The sequence below is a fragment of the Haplochromis burtoni genome, unplaced genomic scaffold, assembly GCF_018398535.1.
Source record: "Haplochromis burtoni strain Fernald_Lab_line unplaced genomic scaffold, NCSU_Asbu1 Contig_59, whole genome shotgun sequence".
In the NCBI taxonomy this organism is placed as follows: Eukaryota; Metazoa; Chordata; class Actinopteri; order Cichliformes; family Cichlidae; genus Haplochromis; species Haplochromis burtoni.
Window position 1 is genome coordinate 1,944,126 of NW_024582420.1, and position 22,175 is coordinate 1,966,300.

A 22,175-nucleotide genomic window follows, 5' to 3' on the forward strand; every position below is an offset into this window, starting at 1 on the left:
TTCATATTTTAATGATGGATTAATCATTTAGAGTCTATCATCACATTCAGTATTCTTCTTCTTCTTCTCCTTTCGGCTACTCGTTTTAGGATCATCTGCCTCCATCTCATCGTATCCTTAGCATCCTCCTCTGTCACACCAACCCTCTGCATGCCCTCCTTCACTACATCCATGAGTCTTCCCTGTGGTCTTCCTCTATCCCTCCTGCCTGGCAGCTCCATATTCAACTGTCCAGTATATCCAATATTCCTCCTCAGCTCATGTCCAAACCATCTCAGCCTTGCCTCTCTAACTTTGTCTCCAAACCGCTCACCCTGAGCGGTCCCTCTGATGTACTTATTTCTAATCCTCTCCTTAGGTCCTGTGGGTCTTCATTCAGCTCGGCCCACTCCAAATCTGCCTCCTATCACTTTATCAGTGCCAATGTCTCCAAACCATACATCACAGCAGGTCTCACTACAATCTGATAAAACCTTCGCTTTCACGCTTGCAGCTATCCTTCCATCACAAATCACCCTGAAACTTGAATCCACCTACTCCACCCTGCCTGCTCTCTCTTTTCCATCTCTCTTGTGCACTGTCCATTTCTGTGGATGGTTGACCACAGGTATTTAAACTTTATGAATGAAAATTAGTCTTTTTCTGTTCTCAGACATGTTCAAAAACTGGAGCATCATAGATGATGGCATGCGTCTTTCAATTATCCAGTGCAGCAGTCGGTATAGCCAGAACCATAACTTAGTAGGATGGAAAACACCCTTTCATTCCCCTGGATGCCCATTTTGCAGTCCACAATGGCTCATTAACATTTAATTGTATTAGTGGCGCAAATAAAATCCTCCTTCCAAGAAATCCCCCCCACTCCTCCTCCACAGCAAAGCAGTAAAGAAATGTGAAATTCAGAGGAAAAGCCCATGCTGTCATGCAGCTGCATAGCCTCCTTTGCGAACAGAAAAGCAGACATAAAGTTCTAATCAGTATTCACTGTGCCGCCCAACTCAGTTGTGCAAACAACCATTAAATTGATGAGATTCATGTTGTTGTTGGGAGGGATGGAATGCCAAACTGTGATGGTCTACAAAACTACATTTATGAGCAGCATCCCAAGTGAATCCAGCCCACTGTACATTTTACAAATAGCCTTTATGTGCAACTGAACCATCAATAAATCAGCACTGCTTCAATCATCGGTGCAAACAGCATTCACAAGACACACACCAAATGATTGGCAGCTTCTGCTAATGTGTGCATATGTACAAGACAGGACTCACTTATCCAATCACCCTCAAGTCTGAACTAAAATTAGGAGACATCCGCTACTTTTCTATAAAGTATCTTCAGCTAGAAGCAACATATCACTCAGCTGTCTTCAGCGATAATTACCTTTATCAGGCTGTGATGAATGCTCATCAGATTAACACATAATGGCACGCACATAAAATAAAATGTAAAAAGCATTTCAAGTAGTCTCTCTGTGATGTCCAGCTCCATATTTTTGTTACTAGATTAGTTCTAGTTCTAATTTATTTATCTAATGTTGCTCCATGCAGATCTTCTGATTGGCTGCCACACAGAAGGTTTGCACATTAGTTGCATTTTCTGTGCTTAGACAGGGGCATTTGTCTTATTACCATATTGAGAATATCTGCTATATCTGACATTATAAAGAGACAACAGCAGAAAAAACTGGGATTTCAATATTTAACACCCTGGATTTGAGATACGAGAATTTGCCACAGAACCACCAAAAAAAAACTTGTGAGACATTTCACTATTTCATGAACTTGCTGACAGCAACAACTATCAAAAAACTTGGGATTGGGAAACAAAAGGCTAAAAAAAATCAAAATCAGGCAGCACTGCATTAAAAACAGGCCTGATTCTGTCATGGAAAACACTGCATGGGCTCAGGAAGACTTCCATAAATCTCTGTCTGTTAACACAGTTCAATGTGCCATCCACAAATGGAGGTTAAAGCTCTATGGTGCAAAGAAGAAGCCATCTGTGAATATGATCCAGAAATATCACCATCTTCTGGGCCAAGGCCCATTTAAAATGGACTGAGGCAAAGTGGAAAACTGTTTTGTAGTCCGCTGAATCCAAATTTGAAATTCATTTACAATACATGGACTCCAAGTCCTGCAGAGCGAAGAGGAGAGGCTCCATCAGGCTTGTTATCAGCGCTCGGTTTTAGAGCAACATGGTGTTTTTTTTCCAGGAAAACCCTTAAATGTTTTATCAAGACAATGCAAAACATGTACTCCAGCTATAAGAACAGCAAGGCTTTGTAGTAGAAGAGTCCAGAATGAAATGGCCTGCTTTCACTCCAGATGTTTCATCAACACAAACATTTGAAGCATAATGAAATGAAAAATACTACAAAGAAGAGCCAGGACTGTTGAACAACTAGAATCCTATATCAGACAAAAATGGGACAACATTCCTCTCCCAAAAATCCAGACACTGGTCACCTACACAGATGGAAACGTGGCCATGTCCAAACCTTTTTAGGTGTGTTGTTGACATCAAATTAAAAATAAGCCAATATTTTTGCTGAAATATTAAAATGTTTAAACATTTGACATTTTTTTCTGTGTTGTATTGTGAATAAAATCTAGACTTATGAGATTTTGTAATTATTTTCTTATGTTTTATTTTTATTTACTTACAAAGCGTTTTGACTGTTTTAGGTTGGCTTTGTATTTATGACTGAAAATGAGAGAACACATAGAGAACACATTTAAAATATAGCTAATTGCAATACTACTTGTGTACAAGCATAGTCTTTAAACACTGGCCTTTTTAAGAAAAGCTTTGGATCCACCTAAATAAACTCTGCTAAAATCGCACCATTATTAATGTGAAAATGGCTTCTTTTAGTGAATCAAACACCAAGCTCTAAAAAACCCAACTGGATTGCTTTACGGTAGGAAAAAGAGCCCAGAATAAATTTTAAGCAAGTAAAAAGAAAAGTAACTGAGAAAGGTTATTGTGAGAAATTCTGTTTGCAAAATGTCAAAGCTGAAAACACATCAGCACAGCATCGTTTTGTGTATACTTGTATTTGTGTGTAGATGACCTCCCTGAACAGTCTTGTAACTCTTCAGTTAACATGATCTTTTGGCTCCACATTGTGCAAAACACATCTTTTTTTAAATTCACTGTTGTCCCGGTCTAGTTTAGGGTCATTCTGAAGTGGTGCACAGAGAACATTTCTTTGAATAAGAGAGAACAAAATGACCGAATTATCTCAGTGAGCCTGGGAGTCATCTCCATCTGCACTTAACTGTTTTTTTTTTGTGTGTGTGTGTGTGTGTGTGTGCGTTTCAATTTCATCAAGCCACTACAATGCCTGACCCACTTCTGTGCTACAAATGAGCTACATGTATGCAGTGAATGTACCAGCGCTCGTGCACACCGTGGAGCAGGTGGGTATCAGCATGCTGCCCACAGGAGACTATCCCTGTTCTCCTTTTACCATCTGACTTTTAGAGGGTGGAGGGGCTCTGCGTGTGTTCGAATCTATCAGCGTGCATGTACAGCATGTGTGCATTAATCAAGATCCGTGAGAAGCAGAGAGATGAGGAGGGGGACATCTCAAGGTAATGCGGGGGAGGGGTGACACTCCTGTTATTTTCTGGGTGGTAATGACAAACATGTCACCTGTAACTCATCTCCTTCTTATCACCACAAATCTCTTTAAATCACATCCAGTGGCAAGGGTCTGTTGTATATGGCCAGAATATACTGTGCAGGGGCTTACATTCATGTCCTCTCATGTTCTGTTTTTCTCTTATAGCCTTGACTTCAGTGAACAGCGTACAGCAGACAGTTTAACTAGTCGTAAAATGAAACAGGTTAAACAGGTTCTGAATTAGGTTGAAATGGAACCTTTTGTCATTCATGTGATTTTTTTATCGGTATTTATTCTTTTTTGCTTATTTATACTTGGAGGGCAATCTATACACGTACCTCTGGACCAAGAAGTAATGCACCTTCATGCTTTTTTCCAAACTCTATAAACATGAAATGAAAATACCCTGTGATGTCTTCTTCTAATGCCCATAAGAACAGATCATGAAAAAGACCAAATTAAGAAAGTAAAGGAATTTAAACACTGATATTTTTTAATATATGCATGCTTATAAAAATAAAGTATCCTGTTGTTGCTTTACTGGTACATTGGTTTGTTACTGGGGCATTGCCAAGCTTATCATGTACTATGGCACCTAAAAGGAAACTAAAACCTAAAGGTATGAGTAATACAAAACATTTTAGGAACTGAGAATGAAAATGAAAATGCAACAACTCACTGGAACAATATTTTTCCTTATAGAACTCATTAAAAGAAAAGAAAAACATACAGGAAATAAGTCAAATTTGTCGGCGTAATCATCATGAGGAGGCTTTGGCTCAAGTTTATTAACCCCGGGGTGTCGGCATGATTATTATTCAATTTTTCCTCATAAAATAATGTGTTTTCATGTAAGTTAGATCAACAAAGAAACAATAAAAGCTTAAAACCAAAGAGTAAAATTTGTATTTTGCCCAATTTCTTTTTGCGTTTGGCCCAACAAAGGCAAATCTCCTGGGGTTGCACCTCAAAATCTCAGAGAAACGGTGCAAATATGGTCTTTTTTTACTGCTTGGGAACATGTACACACCTTTTTGGCCATTAAGAAGGTACATACAGTTACCTTGAGGTCCAATAATTAACCCTAAGGGGGTACATTTATATAGACTGTGGACTTCCTCTAGTTCTAGTGTAAGTCTAATTGTTGAATGTTGCCATTGTGTTTCTTAAATTTGTACAGTCTTAGTTCAAGCAGTAGGATCAAAGCCATTCCTTTGATCCTGACCACCTCTCCAACCACTCTGTGCTGGGGGAGGTTTTATTGTAGATACATCCTATCTGAAAGATCTGTTTCTTTTGATGTAAGCTTCCTGGGTTTACGACCCTTTGGTCAGCAGGAGGTCTGCACACACACACACACACACACACACACACACACACACACACACACACACACACACACAACCATCTTACAGAAGTTCACACATATACATAAAATGCTTTGTCTTAGAACCAAGGGGGCGTGGCTTTGTTCTGACGTGTTTTGTGTGAACTGTCTCTCAATAAAAGGTAGCAGGAGGAGGTCAGATCTGGGGGTCATTTTCGTGGTGGACACAGACGAGGCCTCCCTTGCGCAAATAATCGATCGATCGACTGTCTTGTTTTCTTCATGATGAATAAGTCTCTAGAATTAGCGGGGTTTGTGGAAACACAGACCCAACAGTGTATTTATGTAAAAACAAACTAAGCCTTCTTCTTGAACAAGGGAATGAAATCATGTAAACACAGTTACTTCGGGCTATATAATTAAATCGTTGTAGCTTGATAATGTGTGGCTCATATCTTTAGTTTTTCTGTTGTTCTGTACAATAAATTACTTTGAAGATGAGGCCCTGAACTCATTCGGTTCAGGGATTAAATATAAATATAATACAACAGCAATACTCTTCAGCTCACCTGCTCTTGGGGCCATCTCTGCCTGTCATCAGGTGAGCGTGGATGCGTCTTGTGGCCCCGCTGGAGATCAGGGTTGTTGTGGTGCATGGAGGGGAGGTTGAGGGACTTGGGCCTACTGTCGTGTCGGTGGTGAGGTGGAGGGTAAGGTGCTGCGTCGGGCTTGGAGTGAGGGTAGTCACTTGGTGCGGGGTCCTGTGCCAGCTCTTCCGGGCTTTGGTCTGTGCCACTGCTGAGACTCCCCATGCTCATACTCATCTTAATCTCAGCAACAATTTGATCAATGTCCTCCTCAGCTTCCTCCCCTGTTTCCCCCTCAACCACCAGCACTTTACGGCTTCGGTAGGGAGAGACTCGCACCGAGTTCCCATTGTCTTCAGGGGCGTAGTAGTCTCCGGTGTAGGCCCTTCCATTTCTCTCCTCCTCCTCGCCTTCCTCTTCTTCATCCTCGTTAGGGCAGTAGTCCTCGCTCTCCGCCTCCTCTTCTTCTCTGTCAGCCCTTCGGGTGTGTGCGGCATCCTGCGTGGCAGGCTGGTGGTGGTGATGATGGTGGTGGTGATGGTCCAGGATGGGCTCCGGTCGTCCGTTGTATATCTGCTCATCGGGATCTTGCTCCACCACCTCACAGCGGACCTCTCCCTCTCCCTCACCCCACTCCTCCACTCGGTGCCTCTCACGACCCGCCCACTGCTCCTGCCTGGCCTGGCACTCCTCCCTCCATTCCTCTCGCGGCTCCTCATCTCCCTGTCTCCACTCTTTCCTCACCCCTTCCTCCTCTTCTCTCCACTCTTCCCTCACCTCTTCCTCCTCTTCTCTCCACTCTTCCCTCGCTGCCCCTTCCCCCTCCTCATCTTCCACCCATTCTTCTTCTCTCGCTTGCCCCTCCCCCTCTTCAGTCCAGCCCTCCACAGCTTCCTGGCATTCATCAGTGTGGGACCCGCCGAGCTGCATGGTGCTGGTGCAGTCCCCCCGGCTGTGGCTGTGGTTGCAGTCTCCCTGGTTGTTGCAGTCCATGCCCTCCAGGTAGCTGTCATCCTCTGGGCAGTAGCGGATGTAGTAAGTAACACCTTCATCCTCCTCTGCCAACCCTGAAGAAGTTTTATAATCACATTAAGTTGTGGTCCTTATATTTGGAGCTTCTTCACTAATATAATTATCACTATAATTCTATAAGTTGTATGCATACTTTAGCTTACTGATGTCTAAATCGCAAACAGTTACTAAGCATGAGCAGGCTCAATTTCTATTTAAAGGACAAACTTTGGTAGCTACAAAATGTTATTTATGGGTTTTCCTTTGATTTGTAGAACCAATAAAAAAATCAGTACTGCAAATATTGTGCCAATTAGCTGAATTAATAATAATGGATATTAAAATATTATAAAAAAGATTATAAAAATAAAAGGTAAAACAGAAAAGTTGACCATGTACACACTTACCGTCATCATAGTCATCATCATCTGAGGTGTTGTTTATATAATCAGAGCTGGAATCATCATCCAGGCTGTCGGCTCCACCGTGGAAGTCCCCCTGGTTAGGGTCATCTCGGTCGTGGTTATGTTCCGGCGTGGATGGTGTTGCTGGACGCTGATCCTGAAGTTCTGCGTCTGGTTCGTGGTTGCTGTACCGCTTCACTTCCTCCTCCTGATCTGCATCCGCTTCTGGATGACTGCGCCCCGTGTCTTGAGACTTGGGAGAAGAATATTGTGCCTTGCAGGAGTGAGGGAGAGGGAGAGGTTTCGGCTCACGCGATTCTTTGGGGTAGCGGTGTGGGCGTTGCCGCGCCGCTACTGCTTTCAGATCACATGACTCTGTAGCGTGGGTGGTAGGACAGGAGGCGGGACCTGGGGCAGCCATACTATTTCCTCCACTGGTCCCTGGCCTCTTCCTTTGAGCCATGGTTGGCGGCTTACAGGCCATGCATTGTTGTGGGTTTTACCCTACGTGACAGAGGAAAAACAGGAGAAAGACTTCAGAATGTCTTAAAATTCAGATGCATTACATGATTGTTCACATCTACAAGGCCAAAGCTGGTATAATTATAAGGTTTTAGGACAAATCCATAAAATGTAATTTCTATAAACAGATTCCTCTTATCAAACAGACCCATGTGCAAACAAACACATTCTGGGACTCCAATATATTCTTGTAATTAAATAAGACATGGTTTATTTACAGTGTACAGTCTAAAGAACACTTTGGTGCTTACTTCAAATTTCAAACTCCAAATTCACAACAGTGGTTTTGACATGTTGCTCAGGCTGTTTTATAACCATAAACACAAAGAACAGAGCCTTTCTGGGCATACCGCCTGCACATAAACCTAATGGGACAATGCCAGACAAAGAATCAATAGTTAAATCAAGGTCATCTCCACATAGGTGCTGAACATGTGCACAGATACCAGTGCAGATGATCAGTCAATCAAGACACTTATTGATCCTTCTGAAGATTACTCGCCGGGAATACTCAATGTGGGGACACGGTAAAAGCTGCTCCTATGGAAGATCTGTTTACGCAGGGCAGACAGAGAAACAACAAATTGTCTCTGTTCTCTAAAAGAATGATGAAAGATTTTTGTTCGCATATGAATGACCATTTTTCCCTTTGGAATCGAAAATGAAAATGAGAAATCAAGAGGAATTACTGAAAAAGGCATTAGTGTGTCAGTGTCATGCTGTGTCTTAGAGCAACGGTCCAAGTTTATGATGTATTTTTCACTTTAGGGCCTTTGTATTCAAAGAATGTAAGCCCTCTTCTTCATGATTTATAGATGGTTAACAGAAGTTGTGAAAAAGGTTCTTGGTAAGGAGGTTTCTTTGAAGCCAGTATTTGGTGGCACTTTTTGTACTTTCAGCTGCGAAGATCAAACAGTAGATGTCACTTTTATGAAAATAGTTATTAATGAGACACCATTACTAAAACCCACTGCTGTAAACATTACATATGCCACTCTCTAAAATACAAAAAGATTGAATAAAAGGACTATGAAAAGACTGAATAACCAAAATATGCATGCACTGTCTCAGACAATCCAGTCAAAGAAAAAGAGGCTAGTTTGCACAGATTATAGTTAAGAACTAAGAACAACCAAACACAACTGTAACAAGCGAAGAACAAACACATAGCTCCAAAACAAGAACATAGTATGATATAAATGCACAAACAACAACAACCTTTATTTATAGAGCACATTAACAAATCACAAGGGCCCTATGAAGATATATTTGCTGCACTGAATCCCAACATCCAACTGAAAAAGTTCAGCTCTTGTGTACTTTTCTGTTAGATGCATCCTTTGTGCACTGCCATCCATTTTGCCACCACCCTTACTCTATTGTGCCATCCAGCTGCCATAAACAACTTCCCTCAGAGGGCTGTTGCTACGACTTTCCCTCATTCTCACTCGCCATAATAACATTTTTCCATCACCAGCGATTAAACTGGTTAATTAGCTCTGCACAACCTGGCACAAAACACAGGCGGGAACGCACACAGAAACACACACGAGCGATTGTTCAAGGGAGTCAGATTAAATGTGCACACAGAGATATGTACATATGTACCGGACTCTAATGACATCGCTAACATGAAGGTTTCTGCTCACCGAGTTTCTGGAAGTGCAGAGACATGGACACACCTGATGAAACACAGCAACACCATCACCTAATGAGGCATCACTGTACATGACACGACACGTCAAAAGATTTTCCTTCTGTTCTATTGGCAGTGATTTCTATTAAAACCTTCACCTGTTCAACGTATTATAAACCATGTATTGTTCATATCTCTTACCTGGTATCCTGAGGTTGGTGTCTGCTGTACAATAGCACTACGATCTGTTGTAACAACAGTCCTCCCTCCGCCTCTGCTCCTCGCTCCTCCCATCCCCCACCAGCTGCTCCACAGCATGCACCTCTGTGACTCCACCCTCCCTCTTTCTTCACATTGTAACCCAGCATCATCCTGTTGGAGCTCAGCCACGCCTCATACAAATCCCCAGAGCTGGGGGGAAGGATCGGTAACTATGGGTAACTGCATCCCCTGGGGGCTGATACCCTCTGACCTCCTCTTGGCTTCCTAGATTCACAAAAAAACCTCACCTGTTCCTCATGTGGTGTTGCCTGACTGTTCACATCACATTTTTTGATTATTTACACCCCAGCGCCAATACAATTGCCATGTAATTCTGGAAATCCGGTAAGTCCCTAGCCAGGTGGCTTTTCCCAAATCAGCTTTGTGTGGCATGTATTTGGGATTTGACTGTGTTTATTCACTTTGCATGAATTTGTACTTGAATGATAATGCCATAATAACAACACTCACAAGGGATGTGTCTCACCTGTTTTGTAATTTTAGAATAAATCACGGCACACAATCCATCTGTGCTTTTACACGGGTAAAAAGTCAGTTGGCGCTTACTTTTTTCTTTTGGTTTGTTGATGTTTTGGTTATCTACTAATCCACCCACATTTCCCACTTTTATAAGCACAAACATCCATCCATCTATTATCTTAAGAGCTTTTCCAATTTAGGGTCGCAGGAGACCTGGAGTCTATACCAGCTGTGAGTGGGAGAGAGGCAGGGTACAGCCTGGGACTAACACAGACACCAAACAGTCTCATATACACACCTACGGCCGATCACATAAAACTAAGCTACATGTCTTTAAACTGTGCGAGAAAACCTTTGGAGTTTTAAAAAAATGCAAACATACATAGAGCTCACCAAAAGGTTTGCACCCAGAACATTCTCTCGGCCCAAGACACTAACACAACAGTAATTTCTGTACTGAAATGTGGTGCACTCCTAACAAGAAAAACAGCAGCTATGTTTCATTATGCTGCCAACCAAAAAAACCAAGCTCTGCAGGAAACAGAAGCAGACTCCGGCTATAAGACATGAGGCATCAGCAGGAAGAATGGGAACAGTGTGGGATCCTGAAATTCAATATGCCTACGTATGATGCAAGCATTTTGTCAGTGATAAGCCAAATATCCAAATGTAGGCCATCAAAATTCTGTGAACTGAGCTACAGCAGCTTGTATTAGAGTGAAATGAGAAAAACTCAGAAAACTATAACTAGCATTATTATGACTGAAATGCCTTAATTGGAAACAGCAGCTGTCAAACAGCTAACGAGACATAAGCTGTTAAAACAATCCTCCAACAGAGTAAAATATCAAACATTTTTAACCAGATAAAGGAACATTGTCAGCTGCATGCTGCATTTTGTGTTTTCCCCTTGAGTGTGTGTGGTTACCTCTATCAAGTTTAGCGTCATTATCAAGTTTTGAAAATATCGGGCTCTCATGCTCTAGGCTAGGAGTTGGTAGTCAGATGTTATCAGGCTATGTGTGGGCACGCAGGTAGCTCTTGTCAGCTCAAGACAGCGGCTGCTGATGCTGAACTGCCAAAGGAAGCACTCAGTAAGGAAGGGGGCGGGGTCCTGTCTCACCGTCTCATTGCATCAGTGACGTCCGTTCAGTGCAGGTTTTTTCAGTGTTTTTCATCTCGACTTTCTCCATTCCTCTTTGACAGTCATAATAAGACAAGCGCCAGTTGCTATTATTTTTCAGACACATTCTCGAGATGAGATTACCTACATTCAAAGTGGCATGAAAATCACGAAGGAGTTTATCTTCTTTACTTCTCTGCAGCGATACTTTCAGGAGGTAAATTCAGACTAGTGACTAATACTTTTCTGCAAGCGCTGAATGTATGCGATTATACTCTGTCAGCTCGCCCTCAGGGGTAGTCTTTGCAGTTTGTGAAACTTTAAATGGGAAGTGTAGCTCAAAGTTAGCTGTTAAGTTTGGGGCAATGTACAGGAATGCAGTCAGCCTTTTTTCATAAGAGCTGAAAATGGTTTGGATTGACTCACTGTGAATTAATTCTCTTTTTGGTCTTCTGCGATTTTCTACTTCGACGAGCTGCAAAGAAGTTGCTGCTACACAGCTTGTATGCATGATTGCACGGTGCTTTGTGTTAGCCCTTCAGAGAAACGCTGTGACTGTGTCTGACCTCTAAATTGCACATGTCCGCCTATTTGAACTTGAAAGACTTTAACTATATTAGTCTCTCCTGGACAAGCTGTTTTCTGTGTCTTTTACTTAATGCATGCAGGGAAATGTTCCAGCCCCACGGGAATAGAATATCTGAATAGAAATGCAATGGATAAGAAAACAAATGAGTGCCTGCTGCACAAAGAAATCAAAATCCAGCTGGCTCCATCACTGTACACTTATTTATCCACACCTGCACGCTCACCAAGTATCTGTCTCCCACACAAATGTTTGAAATACAGGCACTGACTCAAGCTGCAACCTTCAGCACTAAAAGAGGCTCGACACACACATATACGCACACACAGGCAGCAGTAACAGCAGCATATGAGCCGACCTGCCTACAGTATCCCATTTGTTTGTTCTCTGCTGCACTTGGGGCCACTTGTCTTCACAGACAGACCTATTCAGGTCTGTTTGAATAACTACTTCAGCTACAGTAAGACAAAGCCTTAAATTATCCTGGGACACTCCCCTTGTACATGTATGTCTTAAACTGTGTGCATATGTGTGGATGTGCAAAGCTGAGGAGCAGACAGAGGGCAAGGGAAGCAGATGGCTTGGTCATAGTGTGAGATTTGGGAATGCTAATGTCTCTCTGTTCTGAATTTCAAGTTATGACCTCTGATCACACCACTGAATTAGACAGCCAGGCTTCACCGTGGAAGAAGAAATAGAAAACAGATAAGGCAGGGACAGAAAGACAAAGACTGAAGGTTATCGACCGAGTTGTTACACAGCTATTCAAATCATCTTTAAATGCTATAAGACAGAAATTAATCTCCACTGATGCTATTAGGATAGGAATGATTAGGTGGTAGAAAAGTAATGATCACTGAGTTATTTAACTGAGATTGCACCAATGGAGGTTCCATTCATCCACCCACTTTTCTCCATTTATGCTTTTCAGCGTTGTGGGAGCACATCTCAGCTGTCATAAGGTGGAAAGTGGGGTAAACCCTGGAAAGGTGACCCGTCTATCACAGATATTGCTTCTACTGGGCAATTCTCATTTATAAACATTCAGCTAAATGGTGTGATGAAGGTGTAAAACTACAAAACTATGTTTCAATGTTTGTTTTCTTACCTAACTCAACATTTCCAGTGAAACTCAATTTCAACTCTTAATAATGCTCTGATTTTCTGATTTCTCCAGTTCTTCCCAGTGTAGCCTCTCCCTGTTTTGTCGGCAGTGTTGGTCAAGTTACTTGAAAAAAGTAATCAGTAACTAATTACTGATTACTTCCCCAAAAAAGTAATCCAGTTACTTTACTGATTACTTATTTTCAAAAGTAATTAATTACTTAGTTACTTAGTTACTTAGTTACTTTTTAAAAACACGATTTACAACCTGAATAGGTGATTAAGTGATAGATCTTTCAGCCCAATTCTACTTTTTCTGCATAATCCATCATACAAAATGTAATCAAATGGAAAAGTCTCTTTTTAAAACTTGTTTTATTAGTTTTAATCTTTTAACTTTATGCATCAAGCAAATATTAAATTATATGCACCATTCTATGACTGGAAGAAATTTGTTTAATATTTAAACCTATTTTCTGCACATTCCAGCACATAAAATAAAATATTTTTTTGTGTTTACACTCAGTCTTTCAAATAGATGCAAGTAAAACACAGCAGAAAATAAATAAAGTCAAAGACTCAGCGGTCCTGTTGCTCTATTTTCACCTGTAAAGCAGGAGTCGGAGGTTTACCCTGGTGCAGGTGTGCCGCAGCAGTCAGTGGAAGAATCCGCGAGTTTCTCTGTGAATTTCCCATTACGTCCTTGCGCACTCGGTGCTTGCTTGGAAGTTTAGGGGGTTTTTTTTCAATGTAAAAAGAAGTTTTCTTCCCACGCACAACGGACACTAATGTTTTTGTCACTTTTTATGGAATCAAACTCAAAGTAAGGTCAGTACTTCCACGCTTTAAACGCTGCACGCTCATACTCTCTCCCGCACTCGATATATGATCCATTGTTGATCTGCACACAGCTGTTGTCACAACGTCGCACTCGCTTACGTCACTGTCGTGAGACATTCTCACAAAAAAAAATCATGGTTTTAGTAACGCAGTGTTCCTACAGGAAAGTAACGGTAATCTAATTACCGTTTTTGCAATAGCAATCCCTTACTTTACTCGTTACTTGAAAAAAGTAATCGGATTACAGTAACACGTTACAAGTAATGCGTTACTGCCCATCTCTGTTTGTCGGTAGTGCCTTTAGTGTGTTCCCGTCTCCATCATGTTGTTTAGTTAGTTAGCCTCAGTGTAGATATTTGTTCCTTGGTCACTTCCTGTTCCACTACTTTTATCTTTATTTTTCTTGCACCTTGTTCCAGGTTCACTTCCTCCTTTTTCCCCTTTGTTTTGATCATGTGCTTTGCTCCTATTACCCCGTTGTTTATATAGTCTTTTCTTTCCCAGACATCAGTTTTTGGATCTGGTTGTTTCTTGTATTTTTTTCCCCAATGTGAGTCGTTAAGTTGTCTTTTGGATTCTTGTTTTGTGCTTTTTTCATATTTTAAAGGTTCTCTTTTTTATTATTCTCTTTTCTTGTGTCCTGCAAAAAGATCAAGTTTCTTGATGGGGGTTAACTTGATTAAAGTGACAATCTTCCACATTCAATCCATTACACACTTCTAGATCGTAACATGTTTTGCACTGAATTTTTATCGAGCTTTATTTAATCAGGAAGTGAAACTCAAGATCAAGAGCCTCTTTTGTGAGAGCATCCTGGTCCCTGATAGGCTGCATTAATACCGCATGTTTTTCAATGTGTGAAAAACCGGAGCTCCAAGAGAAAGCCCACACATGCACAGAGAGGAAATTTGATTATTTTTGTCAGTGGATGGAAATTAACTTGAAATGTGTCATTGTTTAACATGTTTACTGCCGATCAGCTGCTTATTTATCACAAGTATCATCATTTAAGAGCAAATGGGTACTTTTTCTGACCTTGATGGAGTAAAAGTGGAGCAGTGGGAGTGGAGAAATTAGCTTACTGAAAGGCTGGAGCATTGCAGTCTCTCATTTTACAAGCTAATTTAAAAACTGAGGCAAACTACCAACAACAAGCCACTGCATGTCAAGTGCTGTTGACATGCAGTTAAACAAGTAAACACAATTAGCATCAGCTAGATCACTGACATTTCAAAGTCACTGACTATTGAGTGCCTCGCTCTGTTTAGATTTGACCTAACACTAAAGATTTGTTTACCCTGAAGCTCATTCTTTTGATCTTTTGTACAAAAATATGCATTCTGGATAATATTCATGCATGAAACCAAAATTTCCGCTGGATCACAACTGAACCACAGCACCCATTATAGCCAGCGAAGCTGAAACTCTCATGTCGACTCTCTGACTATCCACTTTTGTTTCTCGGGTGTCTTTCATCATGGTGTTTGCTTGCTAGCTACATAACACAGGTCATCAACAAATCATCATTCGGTTTGTGACATACAATCACGGGTCACTTTATTATATACACCTGTTGAACACCTTGTTATCAAAATTATCTAACCAGCCAATGAACAGGCAGCAACGCAAATGAATTTATGCATGTCGATATGGTCAAAATGACCATCAGAGCATCAGAATGGAGAAGAAAGGTTATTTAACTGACTGTTAACTGTGGCATAGTTACTGGGGCTAGACAGGCTGACCTACTGAGATTTTCTAACTCAACGACCTCTAGGATTTATAGAGAATCATCCAAAAAAGTGAAGACATCCAATGAATGGCAGTTTTATGGCTTAAAATCAAACTGTTTATATCACAAACAACCGTCAAATCATCCTGTAAATGTAACTGTTTTCTATTTAGCTCTAAATAGGTGATAACAAAAAAGGAAAATGAAAACTACAATAAACAGGTAAATGTGATTTTTTTTTGAAAATAAAAAGAATTTTTATTGATAATAATGCTGTTTTTTTTCCACGTGGCTTGTTATAAAAATTCCATTTTGCTGCATCTCAGCATTATTAACTCTTTTGTTTGGACACAGTTCAGACAGATAAAGCCCAGGATAAACTTTAATCAGTGTACCTACTTGCTAATGTGCTATTCTTCTTCAGACAACCAGCTGTGTTAAATTGTTGGACACATTTTGATGAACCAAGGAGTGTAATTCAAGCATGATGGGGATTCACCAAGCATGTAAATACCCAGTGGTCCATGAAATAAGCAGGGCTGCCATTCATCCTTCATCTTTATTAGGGCCAGCGCCAATCACATGATCTTGTAAACATTTAACGGTGTGGCATTAACCTGACCTTACAGCGCTTCTACACCATTACACACATGCTGATAAATTATGTAATAACATCACTGTGCTGAGTTATGCGGCTTGTAAATAAAGAAATACTATCAGAGAGAGACAGAGGGAGAAAATTAGTTTCTTCTGAGCTGTCTCATTAAGATTCAACATTTGTTCTCCTCATGGTCTCCCACTCACTTCAGGATGACAACAAGAGAGAATATGTGGAAGACAGGAAGGAAAAAAGAGAGGCTTGGTGAGCAGCAGGAATGGCACAGGACCACAGAACGCATCGCTTGCTCCCCCGCCATCCTGCCTGCCAATGTCCATTTTGCCACTTCAAGCACAACACCAGAGACACACCCTCCTCCTTCACCCTTGACTGTCACCATGGCAACTCTTTGTTTTTCAGCTCAGTCTCTTGAGGACGACTGCCTAAGCCAATCATCAAATAAACCTTAGTTCAGAATAAACACACCCATTTGCATGATTCAAACAATCCATTTGTGCGTTACCACCTTTTATAGCAGGGTGAAAAATGTGAGACTTTTGGTGTAGAGATTAAATTTCCCCTCTGCAAAAATGAATCCTCAAAGAATCCACTAGATGGGTGTTTTGCTTTCTGGGTGGATCAAAGGACGATATTTAGTAGCTACAAGGACACAAGTAACACGGCTCAGTTGAGATTCACAGTGGTGTTGAGTTACATAAGCAAGCATATTCTGTATATAAAACATGGACGCAGCTTATAGGGCTGAAAGGTGAAACCAATGTGGAACTGCCTTAAACCTGTATTCTTTGTAATAGCCGGCATGGGGCATCTCCTCAGCCTTGAATCAGACCAACAGTTGGGTAGAAATCTAAGAAAAAAATGGCCCTTGGCTAATTTGTTCTGTAAACTTTGTTTCCTGATGGCTTTATGTGTTCGCTAGCTCGTTTGAGGTTTAATTATGGGACTCCCTTAGCCAAACATCACAGTGGCTATGTCACTTTTTTATACTGATTCATAGCCATATATCTAAAAGGTTAACGCCACCAAATAAACAACTTAAGAAGAAACTATCCAATCTGAAGCTAAATAAAACCAAGGAAATGCACACCAGATGTGGTTCTTCAGCTTCATTGATGCTTTCTGGTTTTGAATAAAACTGTTGTACAATCAGTTTGGAGAATTATAAAATAAAATTATAGATATATATTTTAACTCAAAAGTACAGTTTTTAAATTTAATGTTGCTGAAACAACAAAGTAATAAAAAAAAAAATCTATCTGATCGAGAAATCACTCATCTTTGGAAAAGAGAGTTTATTACAGAGAAATGGCTCTTTCCAAAATAAAAGCTACACTATACGCTTCTTCTGGGCTATATTCTCAGCAGCATATTAAACATATCAGGTCCCCATAAGGAGAATCATGTGCTAACAGCAGTCTAAATGACTCGGGTAAAGTTTGTAGCATGCATGCTTGTTGTTTTTGTCTGCTTCCACTTGTCTTTGCACTAGGATGATGTCGGTGTAAATGTGCAGTCATATTCGTTGTGTTCCCACTAGTGCTGTCAGCGTTAATCTTGTTGAAATGACATTAACGCCACAACGTGGCAAAGTTCCGTTAACGAGTTACCGCGGATCGCCCCGTGCGTAGGGGTGTTAATAAGCTAACTGCGCTAACGCACTAGTTCCCACCAATTGAGCATTGCGTGGCACATCCAACATACTGTTTTACTTTTGTCCATGATGCGCTTACCATCAGGGTAGGGCTGCCACAAACGATTATTTTGATAGTCGACTAGTCACCGATTATTTTTGCGATTAGTCGACTAATCAGATCATCATCAATTGTACGTAAAACGTACAGCTTATTGCACCAGCATGCATCTGCTCTTATATAACTATCATTAGCTTACAGCTTGAAGTGTTTAAGGTATGTGCTAACTAAAAATAAAGACAAGATGATAGTTTATTAAATTTTAATGAAATGTGCAGATTGTTTCGGTGGAGTTCACTAAACTCAGCCGATTTACTCAGGAACAAATAAAATACTGAAAAAAGCCAAACAATAACATTTTTAAGTTATCCAAGCGACTTATATATCATGTTTAACCTGAGTAGCGAAAGACGGCGCTGGGTTTGAAAACGATTTGCCGGGTGTCCGGTGTTCTCACGGGCTCTAGCTAGCTATCGAGCTGGTGGGTAACAGACGTCTCCGAAAACGTCAGAGCGCTTTTGAAAATATGTGGTGTCTTGATAAACTGAGCAGATATTTGAGGTTTACACAGCTACATTCTCGCCTGAAAACATGTTAAACGTTTATTTTGTGACCCAGAAAGAATAATAAGAGTAGTATTAAAACTAACCAGCTGCCGCCATTGTCGGAAACTGAGCTGGGCCGCGCTATGAATTCTGGGACGCAGCTTCTTCTTCTTCGGGGTTTAACGGCAGCTGGCATCCTTGTACATGCAGTGCTGCTATCTTCTGTTTCAGTCCGTTATTACACTCTTAAATCCTGCTACTTATTCCTGCGTCTTTTGGGATCTTACAAAGCTTCAAACGACGCGTCGACTATTAAATCAATCGTCGACGATTTTGATAGTCGATGTAATCGTGACTAGTCGACAAATCGTGGCAGCCTTACATCAGGGTCATACTTCACACGAAAACCAAGATAGTTCCAGACGCCAGATCTGAATGAGAGTGGGGTAGGTTCAATTTCGGGTAGCGTTGAGGCAGTAGCCATGTTGCAACGAGCTTAGCTTCTGTCTTGCTAGCTTCCGCTGCACTCAGTGGATCTGCACTCGACAGTGCAGCCTAGGCAGAGTAGTCGAACGCAGATCCACTGAGCGCTCAACACAGACAGCATCGTCAGAAGAAAAGTAGGTAAAACAAATAAAAAAAATTTGTATTGTTCAATACATATGCGTATCGAACCGAAAGCACTGTATCGAACGGTTCAATATCGATACGAGTATTGTTGCACCCCTAGTATCTTCCCCTCTTATTTTGTTGGTGCTGCACTTTGAAAGAGTCTATACAACAGTTTTCAGTTCCAAATCGACCTTGAAAGTCAAAGATGACATGAAGGATATTGCAGAAGAAATATTGGTTACTCAGTAGGCTTATACAGGCCCACTATGCTTTCTGAATCAAAAACATCCTCTTTCTGTCTTTTTTTCCACAAAGAGCATCCTGCTCATATAAAATTAGCCGAACTGGACAAATTAGAGAAGAGCAAAAATGAAGGCAATACTGTAAGGCAAAAAACGTGGGCTTTGAACTTCTTTCAGACTTTACTAAAAAATGTAAATGTGAAACTTTCATTTCTTTAAGAAGGCCTCACAGAATACTGAATATTTGAGGGAGTTTTGCAGATCCATGTGGACAAAAAAGGGGAGCACCAGCAGCTACGGAGGGTTTACACTGTTGTGTGAATGAGCCGCAGGTTAACTGTTCATGGGTTTTAATGCAGGGCTCAGAATTTATTTCAGCAGATAATGTCTTCAAAGGTGTTGTAAAAGCCATTGGAAGGGGAGGAAAAAGTGGAAAGAACACACAATGCCCTGGTTTCAACTAAAGAGCAGCACATCTTAGCATATTCTGATAATAAAAGAAGTGTACTAATACGAATCTCGAAACTGATTAATTTGCCATAAAACGTGACAAGAATTTTATCATGGATTTCACTGTGGCATTAACACAGGAAACAAGAGCCGCTGGAGAGAGACGGGGAGAAAAAAATTCTTGAGGAATAAAAAAAATCCCCTTGGCTTGACAGTATTTCTGAAAAAACAAAATTCCAGCCCCTCTATCTGCAGCCCTGGGAGGGGTAACAGCTTCAACAGGGGGGTTCTATTTCCTCGGGGGTAACCAGCAGTCAGATGAGTTACCTACCTTACACCAAAATCTGAGAGTCACTGCTGAAATATAAACAAAAATTAGAAACCAAAAAACTTTGTCTGAAAGCTCAATAAAGGTTTAGTTTATACAATGAATTAAAAGCAACAGAGCTCTCATATTAACCTCTTATCTCTTCTAAGTCTCACATAGTATTGAAGTAACTACTGACAAGCTCTCATTTTACTGGTTACACATCAAATGGAAAAACACACTCAGTAAATGTAGTTGACACAAAGTAGCTGCCTCTGGTAACGTGGAGGTCTAAACAAACTAAGTTAGTGTGTAGAAAACATTCTTGTATTGGCAGCGATCCACTTCCAACCTACTTGCAGAACTTTTTGTGCCAGCTGAGCTAAATAAATGACCGTCCTGCGGCTTTGTGCCTACGACTAATTCAAAGCCACTCTGATATTCAGTACTCAGGATTCCCTCTTATGTAATGTTGCTTCATTATAGCGTGGTGAAGCCACAACAACAGATGGGAGATATGCTTGTTTTGTGCAGGAAGGCTGTCATTAAGCAGCCACAGAAATTAGTGTGCCTATGCAATATTTTGGCTTTTAAATCAAGTATAACTTCAAAACGAATTCTGAAACTTTAAAAAAATGATTTAAAAAAATGCAGCTTCTCACATATGCTGTGCACATTTTAGTGCGCAGTTGCATGCCGTCTGTTGTCTTTGATTTGTTCAAAAACACTTGAATTATGATTCAAAACGATGCAGCGTTTCTGATCTTTATGTCTTTGAGTCGACAAACTGCCTTTTTGAAACTTGTTCCGTGTCATTACTACACGTAAATACAACCAGAGCAAGTGATCATCATGCGGGTTTACTCACAGTGAGTACATCTATGATCTGGCCAGGTGGGTCGTAGGGCTACACTGACCTACATTTTAAGAAAGAAGATGAAACACTGTTTCATAAAGATTGCCTGGCGACAAGCCCAGCTTGCAGAGAGCTAAACACAGCTAAATGGCCCCAGAGGGAGACAGATACTGGGGCAATTTCACAGGGTTTAATTGAAGCTGCCAACTGGGTTTGGTTACTGATGAGAAGGAATGAGTTGAGAGAGATGAACTTGGTGGAAAACAGGAAAAGCAGCCCTGACATCCCATCAGCTCCCATTCATGGTTGGGACTGCCACCGTGCACCCACATCACTGGCAGGGAAAATATTTTGACTTGGATGCAATGAGAAATTCTCTGCGCTGCTCTTTCCCTAACAGGCTGAAAGCTGACAGCAAAATATATGGGGTTCAATGTAGCTGCACATGGGGATGTTGCTAATTAAAATATATGTTTGCAGTCTTGGCTGATTAAATTCGTTATTTTCTTGTCCATGCTCTGTCATTAACAGGACTAGAAATGAGTAGAAAGAAAAAAAGAGAAAGGCGAAAGTGATCTTTTTTTCCTTTATAAATTGGGAAAAATATAATTGGAATTTAATTGATAAATTAGGATTTTACCCTTTTGATTTCTATATAAGTATTATTATAATTACACAGGTAAATAATAAATACTAACATTAATTTGAGGAGGAGTAGGTCATTTTTATTGCTTAGACTTTGGCTATGGACATTATTAGGAGTCTGCCACACACTGACCTGCCATTCCTCTTGTGTTATCTCTGAATTGCTCCCAAGCTGGCACAATGCTCCACCTGATCCCTCAGTCAGAGGTTTTTCACAGTCCTCCTTGATGTTGACCCCTCTTCTCGGCCCTATAATCCTCATTCTTTGTCAACTTCTAATCAACAGCGGCTGTTCTTCAGCAGTGTTCACTCTCTTAACTTCTGTCAGGTCTTTTCAAATCGCAACGCCGGCCACGGCTGGAAGACTGCTGAGCCAGGTAACCTTTTGTTAATTAGCAGCAGTAATGGACATTTGACAGTGTCCTCATAATTGGATTTAAGCTGGACAATACACCACAGCATCAACTCTATTCACCAAGAGACAGCTCGAATATCAGACCACAGCAAAAACAGAGTGTACTTCTGCTCCCACAAAGCTGTCTCGCACATTGACAGAATCCTGAGGAAAATGCTAATAATATTCATAGGATTCAGTGATGGCCATTGTATTCAGTGACAGTGCAGAAAAGAGCGAGCAATATTGGGCAGGGTAATATCGCCTTATCTTGTTGAGAGACAGACAGACTGAGCGGTAACGGCCAGGCCCGCTAATACAGTTTGGAGTCAGGCACATGAAATAACTTCTGGGTTTGGTCAATCACAATCACCTTCGGGGAAAACAGGAGAAAAATATTCATTCCATCAACCCCAGCCTGCCTTTCTCACCTTTTTCCCCACATCTATGCAGAGTTTGATGGAAATGTCTCGAAAACAACACGTCTAAGTGTTGACTAAAATTAACTGTAAATTGAGGGCAAGCTTTCCAAAGGGTCAGTGTTTGCCAGTGGGTGTGTGTATTGGG

The 22,175-nt window shown here is 40.9% G+C and overlaps 1 protein-coding gene across 4 annotated transcripts in view; it reads right to left on the reverse strand.

The window, feature by feature from the left end:
* The window catches only part of apba2b (amyloid beta (A4) precursor protein-binding, family A, member 2b), a 75,657-nt gene that overhangs the window by 26,725 nt on the left and 26,757 nt on the right, over positions 1 to 22,175 (reverse strand). For 3 of the 4 annotated variants that reach the window (XM_042221021.1, XM_005931421.3, XM_005931419.3), the window contains 2 exons: positions 6,967 to 7,467; positions 5,531 to 6,615 (listed from right to left, as the gene is read on the reverse strand). In XM_042221021.1, coding sequence (XP_042076955.1) covers positions 5,531 to 6,615; positions 6,967 to 7,447 — 1,566 coding nt within the window. In that variant the 5' untranslated portion in view covers positions 7,448 to 7,467. Of the gene's footprint in view, positions 1 to 5,530; positions 6,616 to 6,966; positions 7,468 to 9,322; positions 9,420 to 22,175 lie in introns of those variants that run through there. The other variant, XM_042221022.1, reaches the window with a different exon arrangement.